Here is a 25,501-nt window from a genome sequence, read left to right as displayed (position 1 = left end):
GAAGTGAATATGTCAGCATGTTCTTGTTGTCCTTCATTTGAATCGTTGTGGTTTATTGCACTTATTGTACGTCACTTTGTATGAAAGTGTCAGCTAAAAGTAATGTAATGTTATATTATTATCTCTCACCTCTGTAGATCTGTCCCACACATTTCAGAATCAGAAATCCTTTATTTGTCCCGCAGCGGTTAAATTGTACATGTTGTAAGGGAAACTTCTGTGTAGCAATGCAGTGGAAGTCACCGACTCAGGAAAGAGACACGGGAAGAGCAGGAGCTTTGATGTCAAACACTGATGGCTTATTTGGAGTTTCGGCCGGAGAATTCACAAAACAAGTCCAAGAGCCAGAGGTTCTGACTTCACGATAGAGTTGCCACGTCAAATCTGAAGAACTCTACCCCAGACCCGTGTATTTAGCGAGTTCAGAGAGAATAATCAACATGCTGCATAGCAAGATAGAATCATAACACCTCCATCAGCTGACGCCAACAGGCAGGAACAAAACACTGAGAGCACAGCAGCCAAGGTTACAGGTGCGTGTGCTCAGTCAGGACAGTTTGAACTGATAAACTGGGTCAAAGTTATGGACCTTGGAAAATATTTCCCCAACACATGTTATATAAACGTTTAAGCAAAGGAGCGCAGATCGAAGACAAAATGTTAAGAGTAGACAAAAGCAAATAAAAAGGCAAGCACGAGCTAATAAAAAAACATCCATGTTAAAAAGTTAGGGAACATATCAAAGTGTTGCAGGACCCAGTACAATTAATACACTGTAAAAGTGTATATTACAAGTTTTGGTATTGCAAAACAGTTCTTTTATAACTAATGATAACTAAATATTTATATTTATTTTATTTATGACAATGACTGGAATCATATTTGTGTTTTCCAGCTGTTTTAATCTTTCAACTGGAAACCCCCCATTGATCTTGTGATGGCACCTGGTCCTAAATATTACACAACTTCTGTAACGGGATCTGAATTGGATAATTAGATTTAGTACTAATGTTCTTATAAACAAGTGATAGGATTTCATTTATTAAGCTATTCTGCTCGCTGAATTCTATAATTCTACTCTTAAAAAGCTGTACGAATCTCATTACATAAAAACATCCAAATCTAATCACAACATGTTTTTATTGCATAGCTTGCTTTGTTTGTATTGAATGCAAACCCTTTATCAACTTGTGTCTCAGTACTTCCTCGAGCCGAATCTCTCTTGTTTCTTCTATGTTGTACCTTCAGAGCCACTCCTTTTTTAACCATGTACTTCTCCTGATGACTCCCTTATTATTGAAGTGAGTGAGACCCAGCGCTGCTTGACAGAAAGAGAATATTCATCAGTTAGATTTGACCAAACCTTAATGTGGGCTGTGGGCTGTGGCGCAGTGGGTTTTGCGTTGGTGTTCGGATCACAGGTTCAAACCCCAAGACACTTCACCCCAAATTGCTCCTGTGGGGATTGTCCACAGTATTGAGTATGTAAGTCGCTTTGGATAAAAGCGTCTAACAAGTAACATGTAATGTACCAGCATGAACAAAAGCGTTTGACCTAAAAAACTATTTTTTTCATTGCCTTCTTTCTTGGCATCGTGAATAACATTTCATCTTGCTGACACTTTTATCCAAAGTGACTTACAACAAGTCCAATCAACCATAAAAAAGCAAGAATCCTGAAGGTACATTTGCCTCTAATGTCTACGGGAAGATTGTCGATTTTGGTCATATTGCCCAACCCTTTCTCGCATGTATAACAACATCCATTTACAAACTCATCATGACGATCCATTGCTTCTGTCTGACACCTGCTTCAAGAGTGTGTTGCTTTAAAAAAATCCCGTAAACGATTACCTACGACGTGGTTCTCCTGGTTAACTCTAACTTTCGGAATGTTGTAATCCCATTACAGTCCCAACCTGTAAACTGAGTATGTTTCAGTGTATGGGGGGAGTGTGCGGGGGGAGGAGAGGACTGGGGGTTTTCAGAGTGTGTGTGTGTGTGTGTGTGTGTGTGTGTGTGTGTGTGTGTGTGTGTGTGTGTGTGTGTGTGTGTGTGTGTGTGTGTGTGTGTGTGTGTGTGTGTGTGTGTGTGTGTGTGTGTGTGTGCAGAGAGAAAGTATGAGAGTCCCTTTGTATCCCGATGCAGCTACAGGCCCGGCAGTTATGGGTAAGGCTCCCTCATTGCCCTGTTTCCCTCCTCCCCTAACTCCCCCTTCAATGGCCCTCTTTGTCTTTCCAAAGTATCACACAGCCGATTAAAGAGAGGGAATTAGGAGTCAGGCTTAACACACAACACGCAGAAACACACATAACTAGCTGCAAATGTGCATATAGGCATGTTTCACCATCACACACTCAACTAGGGAGAAACTAACTCAAATGCAGTTGCGGTAAACGAGCTGCTGACTTCACTACATGATTACCAGGTCATTGTATCTGATATATTACAAATGACCTGAGGAGACACGATCACACTTGTTGTACCCTAGATATATTGATTCCTGTTTTACCTCGACATTATTAGGACATACATCTCCCTACAATCATTGTCGTGTCATTTGAACACATCACATATCCAATACCGCTCTTGTTTTGACCAATTGAGCAAACGATTACTGTAATATTAGCCCAACAATAACCAGTGTAATATAATCCAAATAAAACAAAGTACAGAGAAATAAATATAGGAAAGGAGAGACAAATATATAATATAATAAAGAGGTGCAACTAGAGTTCATTTATCGCATGGATTAATAATGACCATCTTTCATCAAACTTGCTGTGGATTTCCTCATGATTTATACATGTTTTTATCCTTAATATAAACCTTTTTTAACCAGTGTAATATAATAAATCAATACACATACTTTATTAATTAACAGTTTATTTAACTTCAATACTAAACATACAAGAAAAAGTTGTGCATTTAAAATCCTTAGTATTTGCATCCGATTTATACTTACCAAAAACAAAAGTACTTACTTCTGAATAATATTATGAAATGACTGGATTATTGATACCTTAATGTGTTCATCACAGCTGGTAATGGTGATTTATATACTGCTGCTGGAAACATTAACCTATAGCCTACTTATATGTCAATGTTTATTTATTATTTGATTTATATTTTATATAAACTAATAATCTGAATCTGCAAAAACCTACTTGGTAATAAAAGCGATTCTGATTCAGAATCAAATTATGGATTATTACTGATGTGTTTATCACAGTTGATCTATTTGAATGACTTTATATACTGTTGCTGGATTTCAAAACCAAAGAGCATAATCAGAGCTCAATGTTGAAGTTGATTTAAAGCTGTCGAATAATTGTAGGGGAAGATAAAGGACAATATTGGCTTCAAAAATGTAGGTTTGAAGTGAAAATGCAATTCCAAATTGTACTCACGAGTCCTTGAGTTAATGTACTTCTTCATCCCATTCCCCGACTAGCTTCATTTGATCAGTACAAAGGGATATGTTTACTATCCAGAGGGCAGATTGTTAATAACTGATAGCAAAATGTTCCCCAAGTTGTTCCATTGTAAAAGAGATTTCCGAGAGGCAGTCAAAGCAGATAATCGAGCTTTATTTCAAGTGAGCGTAAAAGGTCATTATTCATCATCACCATCACATGATCTCTGCTGTTGAGAAGCTGCTGCAGTGCAGTCACACAAGAAGGGAAACATCTGAAATACTAAAATGGCAGTCGAGTGTTGTCCTCATAATGGAGAGGAGCGATAAACAGCGCGCACACAAACACATATAAATAAGAAATTCAACATAAGTTTCACACGTGGCAATAATAATAATGTTAAATATCAAAGGGCTTTAAGGGGTGGGGGGTTAAAAGAAGCAGTGCTGCATGCATACGGTGGTTTGGATCTGTGTGCAGAAGTGACAAACAATGAGTGATACATATAAAAACAAAGATATTTTCTTTACTTTTAAGGTGGAAATAAAATACTTAAAATACAGTTCTGTTTCTAAATGGTGGACAGAAATGACACAGTCGATTATAGAGAGACATCAATTGATAGTCCAAAAAGGTATTGTTAAAATCAAGGCACATTATTACATTTAATATAAGGCTGTGTTAAAAGTTATTATCTCCTGGAAGCTTGCTTTGCACAATCTCTGGCAACTGTTTCTCAGTATTGGCATCAAAATGCTTCTTTTTCTCCAAGACCAAACGACGACCAAAAGATTTTGCATTGAATACTTGTCTACATACACATTTTTGAATGACACAGAATACAAGGCAGTGGTGCATATATTCAGTGGAGATTATAATGGCAAAAAGCATTTAAAATATTAGTAATTGTTCAAACAAACGAAGAAGCTTTTGCTATATATTCTATGACACGTTGCGACCATGATCGATGAGAATGGGTTAAGCAAGTATAAATAGAATAGTCTTTTTTCATGAATGTACTTCATAAATGCGTCGTAGAAATAAGGAAAATCCTCACACGTATCAGTGCCATTGTGAGAAAAAGGTCAAAGTAGCTTTTGACACTTATGTGTTTTTAAAGGAATACATCAAACCCCAAAATGTACAATTTATCCTATTTCAATTATCGTCAAATCTCATCGGCATACAGTGATACAAAATAATTCACAATTTGGTTCTTCAGAACTGCATGCAGCTCACCCATAATGAGAATAATTAAGAATAATATGTAAAGGGTCAACTTGGAAGCCAAATAATGCTTCAAATGAATCTATAATAGTATTTTAAAACCACATCTTCCAGAATATTCCTCATTCTTTCATTCATTTCTAATGTTTGACTACTGTAAGCCTACATTAGCAAAGTAAACATGTTAATACAGTCAGTGTTATTCTGGATGTATAGATATTTTCTAATATTTCACTTGAATATGTCTTTACTTGCGTTTTGGAGTTCAATATTGGATCAAATATACTGCAACACTGAGAAGGCCTACTTTTCATTTGTCAAGTTTATAAAAAAAGGCTTTACCATGTGGGTATTTATATAATCCAATTCTCAATTATCCGTTAGTATGAGCATGGCTTCCCAAACACTTGCATGTTTTAAAAGAAAATGGCTGTAAACACAGTTTTTCGTTAGGATTTCATGGTAACACGGTGTTTAAAAAATCATATGCAAATGGTTATTTTTGGGGGTGAAGTATTCCTTTAAGGCATTATCAATAACTCACATAGAAAGATGTTGAAAACTAAAAACTATTTCGCTACAAAAGGTAGTTTTGAGTCGGGAGAAACGTCTGTAAAATCAGTTTCTTTGATATAAGTTTTGGTCTCAAAACTTTGGTCGTTTTTACAAAAACATCAAATCTGTTTGCAAAAAAACGTACATTTGTAATTTCAAGTATACTGTATACACTATCCTGATAAAAGTCAGTCATCATTACAAGTTGTTTTTTTACTACTTCACTTAACAAAACCTCAACAAATGTTATGGCATTGTGCGTCCATGCATGTGTGTACAAAAGGCAAGTGAACACAGCATAACAGTCTGAATTAAATAGGGACAAATGTTCCTCAGACACCAACACCAGTATTTGTTCTATTGATTTCCAAAAGCAATACAAAGCTTACATCTGTTTGATAAAAGGTCAATGTTGCCTGAGAAGCCAAATCGTTTGGCACTGGTACAAAATAACTTCATGTAGAATGAATTTGGCTCAAAGCTCAAAGTCTTGCTAATTCTCAATGTGTACCAGTTGCTGTTGACCCCCTGTTGCTCGTGATAGAGGCGTGTAGACTACAAGTTGCCCCTTCTTATACACACATTTGATCCTTTTCCACTTATCAATACTTCCTGTTGTGTATTTGGGAGCACCAGAGGCTTGGTAAAGTAATACATTCTCTGCCCACTACACTCTACGCCCTGAATAATCGACCGCTCTTCAAAAGCACCACGCTCCAAGCTCATCCTTGGGCCGTGACAGCATTTCCACATCTTGGCAGGGCCAGATCGGGGTTTCTTGTCCCCTCCTGCCGCCACTGCCCACTCCCCCGGTGCCTGCCCACTCCCCCCAGCCAAGACCACTTCTTCCTCCAGCGATACCACCAACGCCGATCACGCTGCAGCCGATCCTGGGGTCTGACGCCGGGGCTGAAGCTGCACCGGTGCCCTCTGCTCTCGTTGTCTGTCATGGCCGCGTCAGAGTGGTGTAGATGGGCTGTTCCCAGTGCGTGGGGCTGTGTGACTGCGGCACGCTGGCCTGGTCGCTGATGGCCGTGTACAGGGGCCTCTGGGAGGGCCCCATGTAGGAGAAAGCGGAGTACAGCCCTGATGCCTGGCTGGAGTGGGTGTAGTACGGCCCTGAAGCCTGGTGGTCCGCATATTCAGCAAACTGAGCCCTGGAGGCCAAGGAGGGGAAGGCTGAGCTGTAGTGAGGGAGGCTGAGGGGGGTGTAGGTGACATGGGACCCTACTGAGGCCACCTCTCCGAAGTGACCCCCAGCCTCGCTCTTGATCTGGGCCTTGGAGGGATCTGAGGGGCCGTGGTGCTGCATCTGCTGCTGCTGCTGCTTGGAGAGCCAGGCGGCTGAGTGTCCGCTGGCTGCCAGAGCGGAGGAGAGGCCGTAGCTGTACGGAGAGACGGAGGAAGATGATGCTGCTGCTGCTGCTGCTGCTGCTGCTGCCGCGCCGACACTCTGCCCCACCCCCGGGTGCCCGTTAGGGGGGAGGTACTGGTCAAACTCGTTCACATCGAAGGGCTCCATGTTGGCCATCACCTCGTGGCTCATCTCACCAATGTCCACGTTACCAAAGTCGATATGAGGTTTACCAGATCCTGGAGCACCGGAGCTTCCTTCTGCTCCCATTGCGCCACGGGAGCCCCCGTTCCCAACCTTTCCACCCCCCGCCTTCCCGGAGTGAGGCTCAGTCTTGGGAGTGGTTGGTGGTGTGGGAGGACTGTGACCTAGAGAGACAAGGAAACATAACGTTACAGTAGTTCTCTTGGCAGAAACTATGAAGTTTCTATGCTGTGCTGCAGCACCTCTTTTCACCCTCTGTCCGAAACCAGAGCCCAGTCTGCTCTGATTGGTTAGCTGGCCGGCTCTGTTGTGATTGGTCAACCGCTTAGACCTATCCCACCCCTTAGCCTATCATGTACAATGTGTTGAAGCGCTAACCAATAGAAGTGCAAGTGGGTAACATTAAGCTGTCTTTGGCTCTTTTCTGCTGAAACAATGTAAAAGTCCCCTCTGTGGGACTAATAAAGGTATTCTGATTCTGATTCTGAAGTGTTACATATCCCTATGTTCTGGAGTCAAAGGAGTCCAATGGAGGTGTTTCAGCTAGAAGACTGTGTGAGAGAAACTTCCTCTGGAGGGAACACAGGGATTTCAGACTTTGCAGACCATTTACGTGCACACAAACCTATATAACACACTATAGGAAAGGGAAAACTCCAAAAAGCACAATAGCGCCTCTTTAATAGGCCAACATGTGTAGTTGTGATCAAACAGCGTGAGAGACGGTATAGAAGCAGCCCACCTGCAGCATGAGGGTGGCTCCCGTCTGCCAGAGGGGACCCGACCGCCCGGATGAGGGACACATCCAGCTGGAGGCCCTTGTAGTGGGGCTGGCTGACCTCACCCTCCGAATGGCCATCAGCCTCACTTCCTGACCCAGAACCGGGCTTGCCACTTTTGCGGCGTCGGGGCTGGTACTTGTAGTCGGGATAGTCTTTCTTGTGCTGCTTCCTCAGCCTCTCAGCCTCCTCGATGAAGGGTCGCTTGTCACTCTCATTAAGAAGCCTTGGATACAAATAAATGATGTTAGGTTTGTTTAAGTTAGGAAGAAGAAAAGAACCAAATAGGGCACATTGTTATTATCGGCTTTTTTCTGTTGAATATATCCTACAAGATAGTCCAAAATGTGGTCACACTTTGTTGGAGGAAAATGGTCATCCAAGAAACTTAGAGCATTTTTTGATAACGTGAAAACTAAAAACTGCACACAGAGGCGATTTCTTGAAGGCTTTGTGTGCAGTGTTTGGCCTGGAAGATAGATATCTCGGTTATACACTCACTAACTTCCTCTCGGCACATGCAAATACATTTTGCTTCACACGTCTAACCAGCTGCATGTTATGCCACTCCTGCCAGGGGCTTCTGACTGCTGGACAGTAATGAAATAATGAAGGCCAAAGATGCATCCTGTCTGCAAACTTGAAACATGAGGAATGGCATGAGAAACTCCTGACCTTCCTCAGCCTTCCTCTTCATCGTGTTTCTGGGCAAATTAACCAATCATGCCTGCAGCCCAAGGTCAAGTCTTCATCTAATTAATGGTAAGTCCCAAAGGGTTAATTCATTTAACATTTCTGACCTTTCTGTCAGCCGATAGCTAGCGTTCTGTCTGAGAGAAGAAGAGACTTATGTACGGTCTGACAGAACTTTAAACTTATAGGTAACTACAGGGATACTGTGATCAAAAACTAAACAGTTACAGTAAAAGCTTATCATTTCAAAATTGAAAGGGCGTGTAATAGCTTTTACTTTGAAGGTTGAAATCCTCTACTTTAAATGAGAGCAAAATGTGGTGAAAGCACCCCATGATTCCCTCAGGAGCCGATTACCAATCAATGGAACAGAGGTGTTGCATAAAAGGAAAATAATATTTGGGTTGTATATATAATTTGTGTCCATGGGTACAAGTGATCAGCTGATGGAGGCAAAACTGTGTCAGTTAGACCGTAGAAACTAAAGTGGTTCCGTTGGTAAATATTCAGCACATGAAATTGACCTTTGGCCTTTCCTAATGTGGAGCTATTCCCCTTAGCCCTCCACCCTGAATACAAACCCCTGCTCTGTTTATAGCAGGGATATTTAGCTTCAGCTTCAACAATATAAATATTCACAATAATGGGACGCAGTAAAAAAAGGGCAATTCTGCGTAATGAATACTTTAAGTTTTGGTACTTTAGATATATTTTGCCCCCTCACCTCCACAGCTTCCCCAGGGTCTTGCTGAGCTCCGCGTTGTGCAGGTGAGGATGCTGATCGGCCAGTTTCCTCCTCGCGGCCTGCGCCCAAACCATAAACGCGTTCATGGGCCTCTTCACGTGGGGCTTGTTCTTGTTTCCGGCGTTTGCGCGCACCGGCATGGGCACCAGGGTCCAGTCGTAGCAGTTGAGCACCTGGCTCACAGCGTCACGGATGCCTGCGGGGAAGCGGTCGTCCTCATCTTCCGATTTGGTGGATGAACCTCCGGCCACCGAGTCCTCCTGACCCGGGAGCTGCGGCTGCTGCGGCCCGGGCAGAGGCGAGTCTCCCCCAGTAGCACCGGACGATTGACCCGGTGACATGGAGCGACTGTCATCGGACATCCCGGGACTGAGCTCCACCTCCGACAAGCTCTGCTCGTCTCTGGACATCTTTCCTAACACACACAAGCCTCCAGGCGGATGAATTTTTTCCTAAATGCTCAGCTCTACCTGTTGAGTCCGATCTGTTACTGTTTGATAGAGAGAGAACGACTGATCCTTGTGAAGTTATAATATGAACTGCCAATCTGTCTCTACTCTCAGTCTCCGTTGCAAGACTCTATGAGGGTTCCACATTAAAGTTCTTTCCATCCGGGTTGTTGGTATGATAGGCGGCTCAGTGCGCACCTTGGACCCCAGCTTACCTGCTAATGCACAGCTGTCTGCACCAAACTCGCCCACTATCACTTGCCACCCTAAACTCTCTCCTCCAGTTGTCCAGTGGGTGAATTCCAAAAGCAAGGACCTGGAAAAAGCAGAATGATGAGGAGGGTTAGTTCAACAAGCAAAGACAGTACCTGCGTCAACACCTATGGTCAACACCCAACAACATATTGAGAGTGATGTGATAGTGTTCAAAGTCAAGACACAACAGCATAATTTATTTTTCTTCATCTAAGTAAAATACCATGAGGCTGGACTGGAACGAATTGGCCCACCCTGTTTTTAACTCGATAAAATACTCCTTTTGTGCAAGTTATTTGCCTTATCAGCAAATAACCTCAAGCGATTCCTTTAAATGTCATTGGTTGGGCTACCACTCTCTGTCGACTAATTTGTTGTTTCTGTCCTAGTCGAACATTTTTGTTTTTTTCCTTATTTTTTGCCGAATGTCTTATTTTCAATTAAGTTATGAGCTCATCTCTGGTAAGTACAAGACTTAAAGTGATGCTTTTGTATGATTCTTTGTGGAGAAACTCAGTTTTACGAATAGATCTGTCGATTAAACCAACTAAGGATTAGTCGGGGGAAAAAAACGTATTTTGCTTTTGGATCAGAATTTTTGTATAAATTATACCTGATAAGTATCACAGACAGGAGTTCAAGGAATTTATATTTGTTCTAGTTTCATACAGATCGCAAATATTCTGACTCATATTCCTTTCCAAAAACGTTATGTAATAATCGAAAAGGATATAATAGGCCATATTGAATGTTGTCAATATTCGAAGTGGATGCATATGTTTTTTTTCATCTGCATTACAGGCGGGGTAGGTAATTTTGGAGAAACCAGCTCGAGTGCGCTAGAATTTGAAAATACACAGCCGGAGGAAATCTGCTACTTCCTTACAGAGCCCCTACTCCAACACACACGAACGCGCACATGACCAATGAGGGCACGAGATAAGTTTGTGCACAGATGGAAGGCTGACAAGCAGGTAGGCCATCCAGTTATTTTAGCCGGGCCGGCTCAGATGATTGGTCCTGCTTTTTACAGAACCACGGCTTCCACAGATGACATTTTTTTATGGATTTTTTGTCAAAGCACTAAAGATATTCATTGCTATCGGGATGTTAAGAGCATTCCATGGAATATAACAAAAAGTGTATCTCGAGCCGGTTTCTCAAATGTACCTACCTTTAAGTTCATTCATAAAATAAGGATGTAGGTGTCACTTCTTCTTGAAATTACGTTTTTCATCGCCATCTCTTTTAAAGAGCCTTTTTTGTTAAAAGTATTTTGAAAAACTAGCTTGCACAAACAAATGTTAACTATCCAATTAATGAGATTTGTTTACACAACAACAAAAAACAATGAAATATGAATCTAGAAGAAACAAACGTGCATTATCCCCCCCAAAAGTGCCTCATATAATTGCATCTTTTTTTATCTGAGCCCCACAACTTTTCAACACAAAGTGACGCCCATGGCTTACAGTTTTTGCAGAGGTCCAGCTCCTGTTAGCACACTGCCCTTCTGCAGGTTTACCCCCCCCTCCCAACTCTCTAAACTAGCTACTGTTTAAGGTTTAGCAGTTATTCCAAGCTCCCCGGAGAGAAAGTGTTGGAATGACACGAGGCCGCAGCAGCACAGACCTTGGATTTATCCTCTGCACTTCTTGGATAAACATGGCCTGGCGCTGGAAACATAAACCCCCGTCAGTACGCGTGTGTGAATTGGACACAGTCTGTTTGTTAAACAGTGTCCACTCTATCGGCGGGGAGCAAAATGTGTCCTTGTTTTGGTCCATTAAATAAATCAACACCCCTGCCTCCAACTCCACGTCCTAAATCAGCGAACTTCCTGTGAACCAGCAGCTCACAGCCGGCCGGTTTGTGTTCTGCTCTGGTTTCAAATTGCAGGAAAATTAGCCACCTCGCTCACGTCCACTGACATTATGAAATGGCTTGTCAATTTAACAGTATCTGTGTTCATGTGTGGGTTAAGTGTGTGTGTGGGGGGGGGGGGGGGGGGGGGGGGTATATAGCCACTTAGGCTACCCCACCTTTATACTGGAGAAAATGGAACACCTTTTTTATATTTAAAACTAAGCATGAGTGCCTTACATTCACTTCTGATCCGATTTAGGCATATTACCCAAAGCTACTTAACTTATTAGGCCAGTGTGTCCTGATTCGATTAATACAAGTCTGACTTGTTCGGAAAACTATAGCTTTGTATCATCTTCATAGTGAATGTCAGGCATCGTATCCATTTCCAGCAGATTTGCATGTAAAGCTTAACCATCTGTCCGAGGTGCTTTGATAAAGACTTTCGCCTGCCACCTGCTGCAGAGACACAATGCGTAAACATCGTGCGTAAGGGCAGCAAATGCCTCATTGCGCACGTATTAACTGGCTGCTTATAATTTGTGTTTGTGAAAGTAAGGAGCGAGAATGATCCAGAATCACTTGTTTGAGTTATACATTCTTGTTGTGAGAGACCACATTAATTATAAAGTAATCTTTTTAGCACATTAGGAACAAATCAGGGAATAATGAATTCAACAGTCGTAAATCCACATATTTTCTCAGTTACTTTAATCTCTTTTAATGTTTGTTGTACAAATTGTTTAGTAAACACGCCTCAATTCTGTGCTTGTTGTTAATTATCATCCTGAGCATATTTACTGAGTGAATTCCTGTGGACTCATTATTGCCGCTTGACCTGCCTTGAGTTGGCCTTAATTTGCTTGTTTGGAAACTGTCTGTTTGTGTTTGTTTTTTTCAATTAGTTTCACAATGGCTCATATTTCTAATTCACACAGCTCCAAAACAACAGTAAATACAAAGAAGCAAGAAGATCGCAGCAAGTTTGTACTATCTAACAAGTAAACATTTGTAAAAAATAAATAGTTTAGACTTCTTTTACCCATCTCCAACAAATTACATATCAATACGTCTAGTTATTTTTCTCATAGCCTCTTGTAACTTCTAAAAACGTTTCCCTTTTGAGAAATCAGGTTCTATGATCATAATCCATGACAAAAAGTGTCAGAAAGTATTCTTAAATATTAAACACCACTGACTTTGGTAATAGAGACAATTGAAGATACGATTATTAAAGAACAAACAAGTCATCAGGAATTTTGGACCAGTCTTAAACCACATCCAAACTCGCGAAAATGTTGATAATTATAACCAATATTAACGATTAACAAGGTAACATTTCAAATTCTGAGTCGGGGTTCTTCTCTACGATCCCATTGAATACATTTAAAACACGAGCACTTGTTGCTTGGCACAAAACCATCCTCACACCATCATCACGACAGGAATGATTAACTTCATGATCATAATCCATGTCAAAACGTTTTAAAAATATGTTTAATTTAATCTGATTTCAGCGCTAAATACATATTATTGTATTCAGTGCTGAAATTACCTGCTATAAAAGCATTTAAAAAAAATACGATTATTAAAGGAGGAACAAATCATCAGTCACTTCATACCAGTCTAAAACGACATCCAATCTCGCAAAAAGTTGTTAATACGTATCAATATTAAAGACTATTTAATTTAAATGTGTAATTCTGAGTCTGGTTTATTCTCCAGGATCCTATAAGAAAGCCTGAGTCTCAGAGTGAGAGCCTCCAGCAGCAGCAGAGAGGAAAGAGTTGGAAATGCTGAGCTTCTTACTTCAGTAATGAGAAAAGGAGGTCGCCGGTTTAGCACGAGAGTCCGTGAGTTCCCGAGTTTCCAAAGTGACGCTCGCTCCCGAGCCCCCTCGTTCGCGCTGCCCAAGTATGAATGCGAGCTCTGTGTGTCGTGCAGGGGCTTAAAGGGCTCCTTGTACGAGGCAGGGAGAGAAAAAATAAAAAAAAGATTTGCTGGGGAGGAAAATTCTTAAAGGAGCCGTACGGACACAGGCTCGGGGGTCTCTGATTGGCTGAAAAAAATCTCTCTCTCAAAGAAAAAAAAAATAGGGAAAGAAATTCAAGTTTAGATTCACTAAAATAATTGGAGGTTGAAAGTAATGTGCGTAAATTTTACGTAAGAAATGTTGCGAAAGAAGTTAAGACACGGTTTTCATTTTACACATAACCAACTATTCTGGTGTTTTAATGCTGGGATATTCCAGTTGTTTTTTTATAATACACACCTTACAAATGACATAGTACTTCCAGAAAGTTTTGTTTGTCTCAATTGAGTGAAGGTTGAACAGTCAGATGTGAGCGTGCATAAATTGTGTGTAAGAAATATTATGCTTGAGAAGTCAAGACAACATTTAGACTTTGAACACGAACAACATTCTGTGGAGATTTTACCTGTGGCTATTCTGTATTTATCTGATCAACACCTGACAAATAACTCAGCCCATGGTGTTTACTTCAAAGAAAGTCAGGATTTGTTCCTCTTAAATAAGTGGAGTTTGAATAGTCAAATATGAAAATGCTTGAATTGTGACCAAATGTTTTACTATAGGCAAGATTCTTAGTTTGAATATGCTCAACCTGCACTGGCGATTTTACGCTGGGCTATACAGATTTTATTTCCAAACCTGATGATATAGGTCTTCAGAGAAATTCATGTTGTGTTACTCTTAAGAGTGAGCGGAGGTTGAATACATCAGATAGTGAGTGCATAAAATGGGCGAAAAAAGTTACGCAAGATTTGATTTTGTAAAACCTTCCCTTGCGATTTTATTGGGAGAATATTCTGTATTTTTCCAATTCCACATCTGCCAACTTACAAAGGCTTTGGTGTGAACGTTAGAGAAAGTCTAGTTTTGTTTCACCAAAACGAGCGGAGGTTGAATGAAGTCAGATATGAGCGTGCGTAAATTCTGCGCAAAAGATTTTACGCAAGTTTAAATAAAGATTAGTTGTGTACACTCTGCTCATGGCGACTTTGGGTGGGGGGATTTTTTCGAATTCCACACCTGACAAATTACACAGTTAATAACGAGTTTGTTTTTCCAGAAATCAAATATTTGACGAAAGAGTTATTTTAATTACAGGCTTCTTCAATTGTTCAAATGAAACTGTGGAGGAATAAAACACAGGGTCTACAAACATTAAATCAAGTGTGCCACTGTTTGGTGGACAATTCATCAAGTCAGGAAAAATGTTCTTGCGTGTTTAACATTTGATGGTGACGCAGTTTAATTTCACATTTGAGAACATGCTCGGGGCGGGGGCAACACAGTTTTGTCTGTCAGGAATCCACAAATTAAAAAAAGACAGAACAAAATCTGTTTGTCTCATCCGTCTGATCATTACTTGATGAAAAGGGGAATTTACTGGAGTTTATCAAACATGTTCCATGTTCAACTCATAATAAAGATGCAACCAAATAAGACTTTTTGCACCTTTGTGCAGAATAATCCACCTATCAAACCGTTTGATTTGACTGCAAATATAGAAAGGTCAAGGCCATGTTGGTCCATTTAGTCAGAAAAAAACAATTGGGATGCAAAATGATCACTCTGAAAACTGTGATTTTGCTAAAACTTAAAAAATACGAGGCAAACGTTTCCAAGTTGTCTACTCTTCTGCATTTTGCAAATTGGTTGAACTTCCCAAAGTGGTTTAGGTTTCCTCACACATACAGTAGATATATATTTTTATTTCCACAGTTAAGACCATTCAAAAACGTGTGTTTGGCAGCCAACAGTGCGCCTCTTTATGTGAAAGTGTGAGTTTTATAATTGCATCAGCGCCTCTAAGTGAGAGCCGCAGAGAAATCAAACAGTACATGCAGAAGGGAGAGACGAGAGAGGACATCGTGGGCCGCGCGGAAACAAACACACGCGCTGTTCTTCACAACAATGACCCCTTGTATCCCCGCCATGCGGCACACTGGCACCCAATCCAGAAATCACCATTTTTTTTGGTCCATTATCCATTAAAGTTGACCGTGATAAGGGAATCTCCCTCTCCCCCTCTCCCCTCCTTTCCTTGCGTCCTTTGTTTTTTTTTTTTTTATCTCAGGTGAATTATAACCATGTGATCAAAAACGAGCACCCCCTTCCCTCTTAAGTGAAAAAGAGAGTGGGGGAACAAAAAGCAGTTCTGTGCAAATGAAAAAAGAAAAGAAAAGAAGGGAAATGCTTGTGTGTCTTCTCCTTTTAGTGCCACTCGTTGTCCGCGTCTGCACAAACTCTGACATTTACAGAAAAAAAAGCTCCAGGAGCAGAGCCTCGGCCCCGGGGATCTGCGGAGGGACTGGCCGCCTCCTGGTGCTTTAAAGCGGGGATCTTCAGGGAGACACTCCGGGGATTTGGCTCCCACTGTGGAGGATGTCCGGCCCGGCCTCAGTTTGACGTGAGTGCTTGTTTTGGCGTGTGTGTGTTTGTGCGCAAATAATGAAGGAAATGAGCAGGCCCAAAAAATACATTTCTAAATAAATTGATGCAAATTTGGCGAAAAATGAGAGTAAATAGCCAACACGTTTCTTTAGCAATATATGTTTCAAATAAATGAGTTGGTTTTAGAAATTACGCAGGAACTGTTTCAAAATTATTCTAAAGTACATTCTCTAATAATCTTTTTGTAATTTGTTGAAACTATGAATCATAAGAGCAAAGAAATATGCTAAATTATTTCTTAAATATCCCCATATAGGCTAACGTCGGTCCAAACATGATAATGATGGATGATCTGGCAATCTGCACACTTTGTTCTGTGTGACAGGAATTAGATTAAGCAAATTGAGACGGATGAGATTTTCCAGAAAAACAAGAAAAATAAATTGTGCTTTGTGTACTTATATGCTGCTGCCATGTACCTCAGTGCTTCAAATGTCGATAGATATGTGTTTTAAATGTTATACAATATATAAAAGAATATTATATGATGCTTCGTTTTGTCCTATTAGCCCTGTTGCATTGCCAGGAATTAAGTATGAAAAGCAGCTGATTAGAAGTGGGACAATTCAATTTAAATAATTATAATAAAATGATTTTTAATGAAGTATTTCTACATTTTTGAAATCAGAACAATATTCAGGATGTCTAATTATTAACTTAACTTCAGTAAATCTTTGTCTAATAACTCTAATAAAATGACAAAAGCCCTCTGGCCTTGTGGTAGATAAAAAAAGAAAAGAAATCAGTCAATGATTTACTGTGCAACCTGTCTCCCTTGAAAAACACATTTTTAGATTCTTGGCATGGATAACTAAAGAAAGATAGTTCTTGTGTGATTTTGTGAGAACTCATAATAGTACATTTATGTTTTAAAGTAATTAATGAACATAAAATATGGAAACTTTAATCAATAAAGTATGTATTTGAACTCTAATCTGTGTACTGATTGTTTTTTTCTACAACATAGGGAAACTCAGAGAATAAACAAATAGGCAGTTACAATTTTTGTGAAGCACACACACACACACACACACACACACACACACACACACACACACACACACACACACACACACACACACACACACACACACACACACACACACACACACACACACACACACACACACACAAAGAATATGATGTATTCCTAAGTGTTTCTTAGAATCAGATCATTTGATCTTCGTGCCACCGAGGACTCCTTTAATCATCTGATTAGTGTACTGACTGATATTGGCTGAGTCATCAACATACAACCATACAGGAAATGTAAACATTTGAAATACATTTAAGAAAACAAAACGACATTTCGGACAAGGCACACTTGAGAAGAGCAAAATAAAAGGTTTTGCCTGATAAGAACATAAAATATATAAATATATTTATTGTTGTGATTTCTAAATGTTAAATGAATGCTTATTCTCACATAGAAATAAAAGGGATAACATCTTATATGAAACTGAAGCTCTTATTGGTTTATCATGAAATACATTTATAAAACCAGAAAATACCATGATATTTAAAAGTGAAATATTGAAAATACATGTGTGATAATATTGTGTGAATAATCCAGTGGATAATAATATAAGCTAATGTTCAGTAACGCTACAAATACTTCGTAATTTGGAGTCTAAACAAAGTTAAAGTGGAATTTGACTAATAGCACTTCAAATTTTCTACAGATATTGCAACCATTTTGCTGTTGTGAATTCTAAGGCTGGGATCATCGTTTAGAAGTTGTTTTTTTTACTTGTTACCATTGCATGTTATCTTTGAACTACATAACGTGATTTAGCAAATTGATAGTTATGTGGCTGGTACTCTGACCTGGAATCGACTGTATCTTTTCTGTTCTGTATATCTGTATTATTTGAAAGCAGGTTATCTATCTCTCTCTCTCTCTCTCTCTGTCTCTCTCTCTCTCTCTCACAAACACTCGGCCCCTCTGTGACTCTCCATCTCTCTCTCTCTCCCTCTCTGCCTGCATGCACCTGTGCAGAGCAGGTGTTTCTGTATTTGGTTGAAGTGGATCAGTGAACCCTGCAGACGGATCCGGCTGCCTGCAGTCATTGGGTTATTATCAACGTAATCAACTCTCTATCAAGAAATAAAAGCAGCATTCCCACCTGAGTTCCTCTATGGCAGTAATAATGTAGATATTGATTGATTCTCATAATATTTCCTTGGAGCTGCAGTTATTCAGATGTTAAAAAGAACAAAAGGTAAACACAGCATTCTTGTCCTTTTTAAGTCACATGCCCATTTTAAAAGTATCGTACCATAATGAAAGGTCAAACTGTGAGTAATTGAGCTTCTATAGTAGATACACTATTCCCTGATAGTGAGCTACATCACCAATTAAAATGTCAAGGAATCCTCAAACGGGTAATAAATAAAATGCCCATCTTAATAAATTCATGCAGCTGTGTTACATTTAAATAGGTCCTCCTCTTAAACGTGTGTGAATCCTGCCTTTGTGTTCATAATACCAAAGTTCCTATTCTTTTGTCTTTCTCTGAGTTACTGGCTACGGAGGAGTGTGTGTGTGTGTGTGTGTGTGTGTGTGTGTGTGTGTGTGTGTGTGTGTGTGTGTGTGTGTGTGTGTGTGTGTGTGTGTGTGTGTGTGTGTGTGTGTGTGTGTGTGTGTGTGTGTGTGTGTGTGTGTGTGTGTGTGTGTGTGTGTGTGTGGGGATGGCAAGAACTTGGAAAGGCTTTCGCTGCAGCTGGGGATTGAGTTTGGGATGTTGTGTGTGTGTGCTGTGTGTGTGTGAATAATGTGTGTGTGTGGTTGTATGCCTGCACGTGCATGCATGTATGTTGCAGAAGGACATTTTAGCTGAATTTGTGTGTGATGGACTGTGTTGGTGCTTCGGTTGGTGTGTGTATGTGTGTGTGTGTGTGTGTGTGTGTGTGTGTGCGTGCGTGCGTGCGTGCGTGCGTGCGTGTGTGTACGTGTGTGTGTGTGTGTGTGTGTGTGTGTGTGTGTGTGTGTGTGTGTGTGTGTGTGTGTGTGTGTGTGTGTGTGCTGCTATCTTAATGAATAGCCCATTGTGCACCCTGCTCCATATCTCCACTGGCGAGCCAAAGGGAAGAATCTAGTTACTTCAATTGTGTAAGGGGGAACATCTAAAGGAAATTGATATATGCGGGTTGAGGGGGGTGGTAGGAATGGGGGGGGGGGGGTTAAAGGGGTGAGGGTCCCGGGTGAGGCAGAGAGGGAGAGTTTAGTTACCTGTTGCTGATCTCCGCTGGTATTCGCTAATCTTCCTTCTACCTGTTTTTGAGCACTTGGCTTTGCTATCACTCAGGAGGCAGTTGCTAATGCTAATGCTAGCAACCATGGGCTCATATATTGTTGTTAATGTTACATGTTAAAGACACTTCACTAAGTTAAGCTACACCTTATAAGCATAATGGCTCATTGCTAGTCTGATTGTTTTTTTTTGGAAGAAGTTATGACATGCAAAACCATTGTACTGCTGTGGACGGGAGCATCAGCTTTAATGCTAACGTATTTTAGCAACTGGAAAAAGGGACAGCTACATTTTTAATATTTAGATTTATTTGCCGTCAGACGACAACCTCTTTCAAATGGGGAGCTAAAGTCGTTTCTTTCCTCTTACTAAAACCACCAGACTATTGACAACAAAACAGTAATTCTGCCAAGTTTTTGTTCTACTGCGGCCTTAATCTGTTAGTTTGTGAATCCCCACTAACCTTTAGCAAGTGTCTGATGGATTGCCATTTCATTGTTTGCTCTAAGGCGGAGGCGTATGAACTGATTAGGATTTTGGGAGTTGAAGCCCAAAGTCACTGTGACCTCATAAAACACCTAATTGACCGTAACTCAATAATGAAAATGCTAATTACGACAATTTCACACTAATGTCTAAATGGATGAAACAATGGACGGTCTTTCAAATAGAGGATCGCACCAGCCGTGAGATGAAAAAGGGCCAGAGGACACAGACCCGTGATACACCGCTTTTCTGATGCCATTTCCATTTGTCCCACACCTTTCTTCGAACTGAATTCATTTTGATATCAAATACACGCCTGTAAGGTTAGCCAGGGGCCCTGAGATACTTTAACTACACATGGAATCTGACCTTTCAGTCCATCAATTAAAGCTGTTATTGAGTGGTGCAAAAATGAGTCCTAAAACCCAGAGATGAGTCAGCATGATACGACTTGTGGTTCCCTCGTCTCAAAGTTAACGTTTTTTGAATCTACAACATAAAATACATAAGTGTACACCACTGGTGAATATCTAAAGCTTCTACGTGTCTTAAAAACTGCAGTTGCTAAAAAGTCTCTAAATGAGACTAGTAAACATCATCACGCCGATCATTAGCCGCCTTTAGCTTAGCGATGGTGATTGGCGTGATGAATGTGACCGTGATGTAGTTCCTTTATAGCCTAACGTTAGCTCTTTATTCCTTGGGATGGCATTTACGCTTCACAAATCATAAAAGTGGTGCTAATACGTGCAGATTATCCTGCCGAACAAAGCGTGTAAGTATCACAAACATGTGTTTGTCACAGAGATTATTTTATGCAATATTCCAAAATCCAATCCCATGTTTTTGTCCCTTGTGATGCTAACTCGTCCGACAAAAATACTTCATCCCTGCACCACTCTTTTGATGACTTTCTGATACTGTAGCCACAGATGCACTGAGCAGCCATTAACACACTGACAAGCATCACAGCCAAGCCTTTAAAGCTGTGGGGGGGCTGCAGCTGTGACGGCAACAAGAGGCGAACGTTTCAGTGAGAATAAAAGAAAGAGATTCCTCAATGCTTCCTTGTATCTCTCACAACTGTCTCCTGTCTCATTTTCTGAGCAAATTCAGTCTTTCACGTTCACCTCTCTTCAACTCACATGCAGTTTGAATGTGTGTATAGTGTGTGTGTGTGTGTGTGTGTGTGTGTGTGTGTGTGTGTGTGTGTGTGTGTGTGTGTGTGTGTGTGTGTGTGTGTGTTTGTGTGTGTGTGTGTGTGTGTGTGTGTGTGTGTGTGTGTGTGTGTGTATTTTTAGCAGTGGTTGAAGAAGTAGCCTACACATATATTACACTTAAGTAAAAGTAGCAATACTTTTTCAAATGTACTAACGTTTTTTGATTAAAGTAGGCCTATGTTGTTTTGAATTCTCTCTTTTTAATTCAATTTAAATATATATGTATTTGTTGTATTGCTTTGTGGAAAAAAACAAAAACGCCAATAATAAAATGTGTCCAAACTAGAGTGGCAATACTAATTACAGATCATTTATATATTTATTGGCTAATAATCAAAATATTTAAATAACCACAACTGTCATTAACATATATAGAGTTAAAAAGTAGGAATATTGGCTTCTAAAATGTAATCGAGTAGTCTATACATTTAGTTGATGACTAAAAAGGATTATTTTTACTAAGTTTGACTATGTTTTCTCTTAATTGTTCCACTGTAAATTTACTTCGTTACTTTCCACGCGTGATTTTTTGCTGTAAATCGCCTAAAACATCCGTACACGTAAAAGCAGATTTCATGGCGTGATTTGGAAACTCCCAAACTGCCCATCTCTGCAGGACAAGAGGACATGTTTGAAAAATGATAATTGGTCGGAATGAGAGGCGAGGGACGTGGAGATTGAGTCATTTGCAGGAAAATGCAGAAAATGATGTTCAAGAATTCAGCGGGGAACAAGGCCGTCCTTTGTTCCGGATGTTTCTGCTGCACGTCTGGCTGCTCGCTGTTAGGGACTCCAGCGCTGATGCGCCTCTCTAAAAATGTCAAATTTTCATCATTCTCTCCAAGACTGTTTTCCCCCCTGGACAAAAGAACTTCATTCTCATTTAATATCTAATTTAGCTTCGCATCCTGGAAGCTGAGAACAACAATATGCATATAATGATAAAACGTTCTGAGAGGGACTTTTTTATGTACAATATCGTCACAAGACGATATCAACACAAACACCACCCTCAAAGGGGCCCTGTTTGGCTCATTTTCAGGTTCATATTTACATTTTTTTAATCTCTACTGTGACATGTCTCCATGCTTTAATGTTCAAAAAGCTCTTTATTTTTCTCATACTGCCTGTGCAGCAGCACCTCTTTTCACCCGCTGGCCGTTTCTCAATGTCGAGTATACCTGCTGCAGAGCCACTAGTTCAAGTATACTACGTCATCGAGTGGCGCTGAATGCTGGGCATTTAACCATAGATATATATAAACACTAGATGTCTCACCTGCGCTGCTGGCCAATGGAGACCGACGTTGCCACATGGTGGTTATCTTGGCACAGGCAGCTCGCTCATTCATAACATTATGTCTATGGTGCACTATTGAAATAACTGTAGATTGCTAAATTTTCAAACAATTTTCAAACGGTTTTGTTTGTTATAAACATCAAATATGTAGTTATGATACTGCATACTTATAATTATAATCATGAACTTTTTTTTTTCAACATGTCTTATTGTCTCCTGTATCATAGCCATGCTAATAATGTTTTAAAACCAAACCGTTTGTAAATCAGTCAAGATTTCAGCGAGTTAAGAGTATTTTTGTGCAGATAACTCACCTTACAACAGCTGTTGCAGTAGCTGTTGACTGTGGCAAGATGGCCGCCAGTGAGCTACCCTGGCGACTCCCCCTTGAGCCATCTAGTGTTTATATATCTATGGTGACAATATCTATGCATTTAACATGCATTTAAACAGTCCTTCGGCGCCACTCGATGACGTAGTATACTTGAAACAGTGGCTCTGCAGCAGGTTTACTCGACATTGACAAACGGCCTCTGTCTGTTGTGATTGTCAACCGCTTAGAGATGTCCCGCCCCTTAGCCTATCATGTACAATGTATTGGAGCGCTAGCCAATAGATGCGCAAGTTTAACATAGTGATGTCACTTTGTTACAGAAGTAAACAAAGGAGTCAATGGAGGTGTTTTTTGGCAGGAGGGGGAGTTTGGGAGAGAAACTCCCTCTGGAGTGAACACAGGGATACAAAACCTATAAAATACACTAGGGAAACCCCAAAAAGTACTATAGGGGCTTTTTAATATAAAAACCAAACTTTAAAGGGTTAGCTGATCTCTAATAGTGATTGATATATTAGTTTGTCATAATCTTTAAATGTTAACGTAAGCACATAAAACATTATTTGGTAACACCTTTTACTTCAAACTTGATGGACAATTAGACATGATGCAGATTTAAGATTTCAGAATGATTACTTTAAAAGAGTAAAAGGGAAACTTGGCTTCCATTAATCTTTTTAAGTATGCAGCAAAAAAGGCTGTACATATCTTGATTGTATCTAAGATTATTGGAATTGATCGTCGGAAGTGCCTCGGCTGACCTGCTTCCTTTGTGTTTACAGGACAGAAGCTGTTTTGATGTGAGGGGGAAAGAAGAGGAAGAGGGCTGATGCTTCTTATGAGGAGATATGGAAAAGGAGGAGGATAAAAAAAGTCACTTTCCAATCATGAGTTTTTCTCGGAACATTGAATTAAGCAGCGTGAACGGGTGGGGGCCTCGAGGGGTCTGGGGGCGGCTGGCCGCAAAGATGCCTGAATGAAAGAGTCCGTTGTTCCACGCTGGGAGACGGAGATGAAAGCGGAGAGGGAGATGGCGAGTTTGTCGGACATCAGTCCCCTCTCCCATCGTCTTCTCACCCTGCGGCCCTCCCTCGCTCTGCCCATGTGAGCTAGAGTTCAAACACAGGGCCCACAGCTGCTCACACACACACACACACACACACACACACACACACACACACACACACACACACACACACACACAAACAGAAGTACATACGAAGATAAGGAAAACATAGAGGCCGACGCAAAAAACGACATGCTGAAATGCATGTGCAATCATGTGCTGCAACCGTTTACAGACACACACACACACACACACACACACACACACACACACACACACACACACACACACACACACACACACACACACACACACACACATACACACACACACACACACACACACACACACACACAACCTGTCTCCCTTGAAAAACAAATTTTTCGATTGTTGGCATGGATAACTAAAGAACGATAGTTCTTGTGTGATTTTGTGAGAACTCATACATTTATGTTTTAAAGTAATTAAAGAACATAAAATATGGAAACGTTAATCAATAAAGTATATATTTGAACTCTTAACTGTGTACTGATTGTTTTTTTCTACTGCAACTTTTGCAATTATTGACGCTCACCATGCATTGAATTACATTGTTTTCATTTTCAACAGAACAGGACAATGAGAAACATAGGGAAACTCAGAGAATAAACTAATAGGCAGTTAAAACATATACAAACGTGTCTTGCCTTGTGACAGAGATGAGGTAGTTTGTTGTGAAGCGCACACACACACACACACACACACACACACACACACACACACACACACACACACACACACACACACACACACACACACACACACACACACACACACACACAGTCACATGTGCAGTGCCTCTAGGTGCATAGACAACACAAGTTGATCACACAAAGAAATATCACAAATGTTGTTTGTTGATAACAAATTTAGATACAGCACAAAAAGATTACACTTTATTGTTATATTGTTATAGTTCAGATGTTTGGAAGTGCTGTTGTATGACCTACTTATCCATTGTATTGTTATTACCAACAGCACATGGTGGCGGGCGCATCTCCACTTTAAATAGAAACATGAAGAAGTACAAACACAAAAGCTAAGAAACGGGGACAAAAGCCAAACTTATTTTATCCACCTAAAAATAAGAGGACATATTTTGCTCGTTTTCAGCTTCATATCAGTATGTAGTGTCTCTACTTTAAAGAGTCCTCTCCTGCTGATGTTCAGGTGTATATCAGTATGTAGTGTCTCTACTTTAAAGAGTCCTCTCCTGCTGATGTTCAGGTGTATATCAGTATGTAGTGTCTCTACTTTAAAAAGTCCTCTCCTGCTGATGTGCAGGTGTATATCAATATGTAGTGTCTCTATTTTAAAGAGTCCTCTCCTGCTGATGTGCAGGTGTATATCAGTATGTAGTGTCTCTACTTTAAAGAGTTCTCTCCTGCTGATGTTCAGGTGTATATCAGTATGTACTGTCTCTACTTTAAAGAGTCCTCTCCTGCTGATGTTCAGGTGTATATCAGTATGTAGTGTCTCTACTTTAAAGAGTCCTCTCCTGCTGATGTTCAGGTGTATATCAGTATGTACTGTCTCTACTTTAAAGAGTCCTCTCCTGCTGATGTTCAGGTGTATATCAGTATGTAGTGTCTCTACTTTAAAGAGTCCTCTCCTGCTGATGTTCAGGTGTATATCAGTATGTAGTGTCTCTAATTCATGTCTCCATGCTTTGATGTTCAAAAAGCTCTTTATTTTTCTCATACTGCCTGTGCTGCAGCACCTCTTTTCACCCTCTGTCTGAAACCAGAGCCAAGTCTGCTCTGATTTGTTAGCTGACTGG

At 40.4% G+C, this 25,501-nt stretch overlaps 1 protein-coding gene and 1 long non-coding RNA gene across 2 annotated transcripts; one reads left to right on the top strand and one right to left on the bottom strand.

Moving 5' to 3' along the window:
• Positions 1 to 3,572: 3,572 nt before the first annotated feature.
• sox10 (SRY-box transcription factor 10) lies at positions 3,573 to 13,500 on the bottom strand. The gene is made up of 4 exons (XM_079641695.1): positions 13,353 to 13,500; positions 8,953 to 9,738; positions 7,499 to 7,761; positions 3,573 to 6,920 (listed from the first exon to the last, which is right to left on the bottom strand). The coding sequence occupies exons 2-4, from the start codon at positions 9,381 to 9,383 to the stop codon at positions 6,145 to 6,147; spliced, it is 1,470 nt and encodes a 489-aa protein (XP_079497821.1). The 5' UTR covers positions 9,384 to 9,738; positions 13,353 to 13,500; the 3' UTR covers positions 3,573 to 6,144.
• Positions 13,501 to 15,580: 2,080 nt separating this feature from the next.
• On the top strand, positions 15,581 to 24,203 carry LOC307017299. The gene is made up of 2 exons (XR_013802121.1): positions 15,581 to 15,979; positions 23,399 to 24,203. It is a non-coding gene; the product is annotated as an uncharacterized lncRNA (long non-coding RNA).
• The last annotated feature ends 1,298 nt before the right edge of the window (positions 24,204 to 25,501 follow it).

Source organism: Notothenia rossii (genome assembly GCF_949606895.1).
Source record: "Notothenia rossii genome assembly, chromosome: 8".
Taxonomy (NCBI): Eukaryota; Metazoa; Chordata; class Actinopteri; order Perciformes; family Nototheniidae; genus Notothenia; species Notothenia rossii.
This window is presented reverse-complemented; position numbering and strand designations above follow the sequence as displayed.

Excerpts from the sequence above, each read along its gene's own strand:
- sox10 (XM_079641695.1), bottom strand. The coding sequence starts at position 9,383 with ATGTCCAGAGACGAGCAGAGCTTGTCGGAGGTGGAGCTCAGTCCCGGG. Across the intron at positions 7,762-8,952 it reads ACCCTGGGGAAGCTGTGGAG|GCTTCTTAATGAGAGTGACA; the intron begins GTGAGGGGGCAA and ends TTTGTATCCAAG. Across the intron at positions 6,921-7,498 it reads GAGCCACCCTCATGCTGCAG|GTCACAGTCCTCCCACACCA; the intron begins GTGGGCTGCTTC and ends TTGTCTCTCTAG.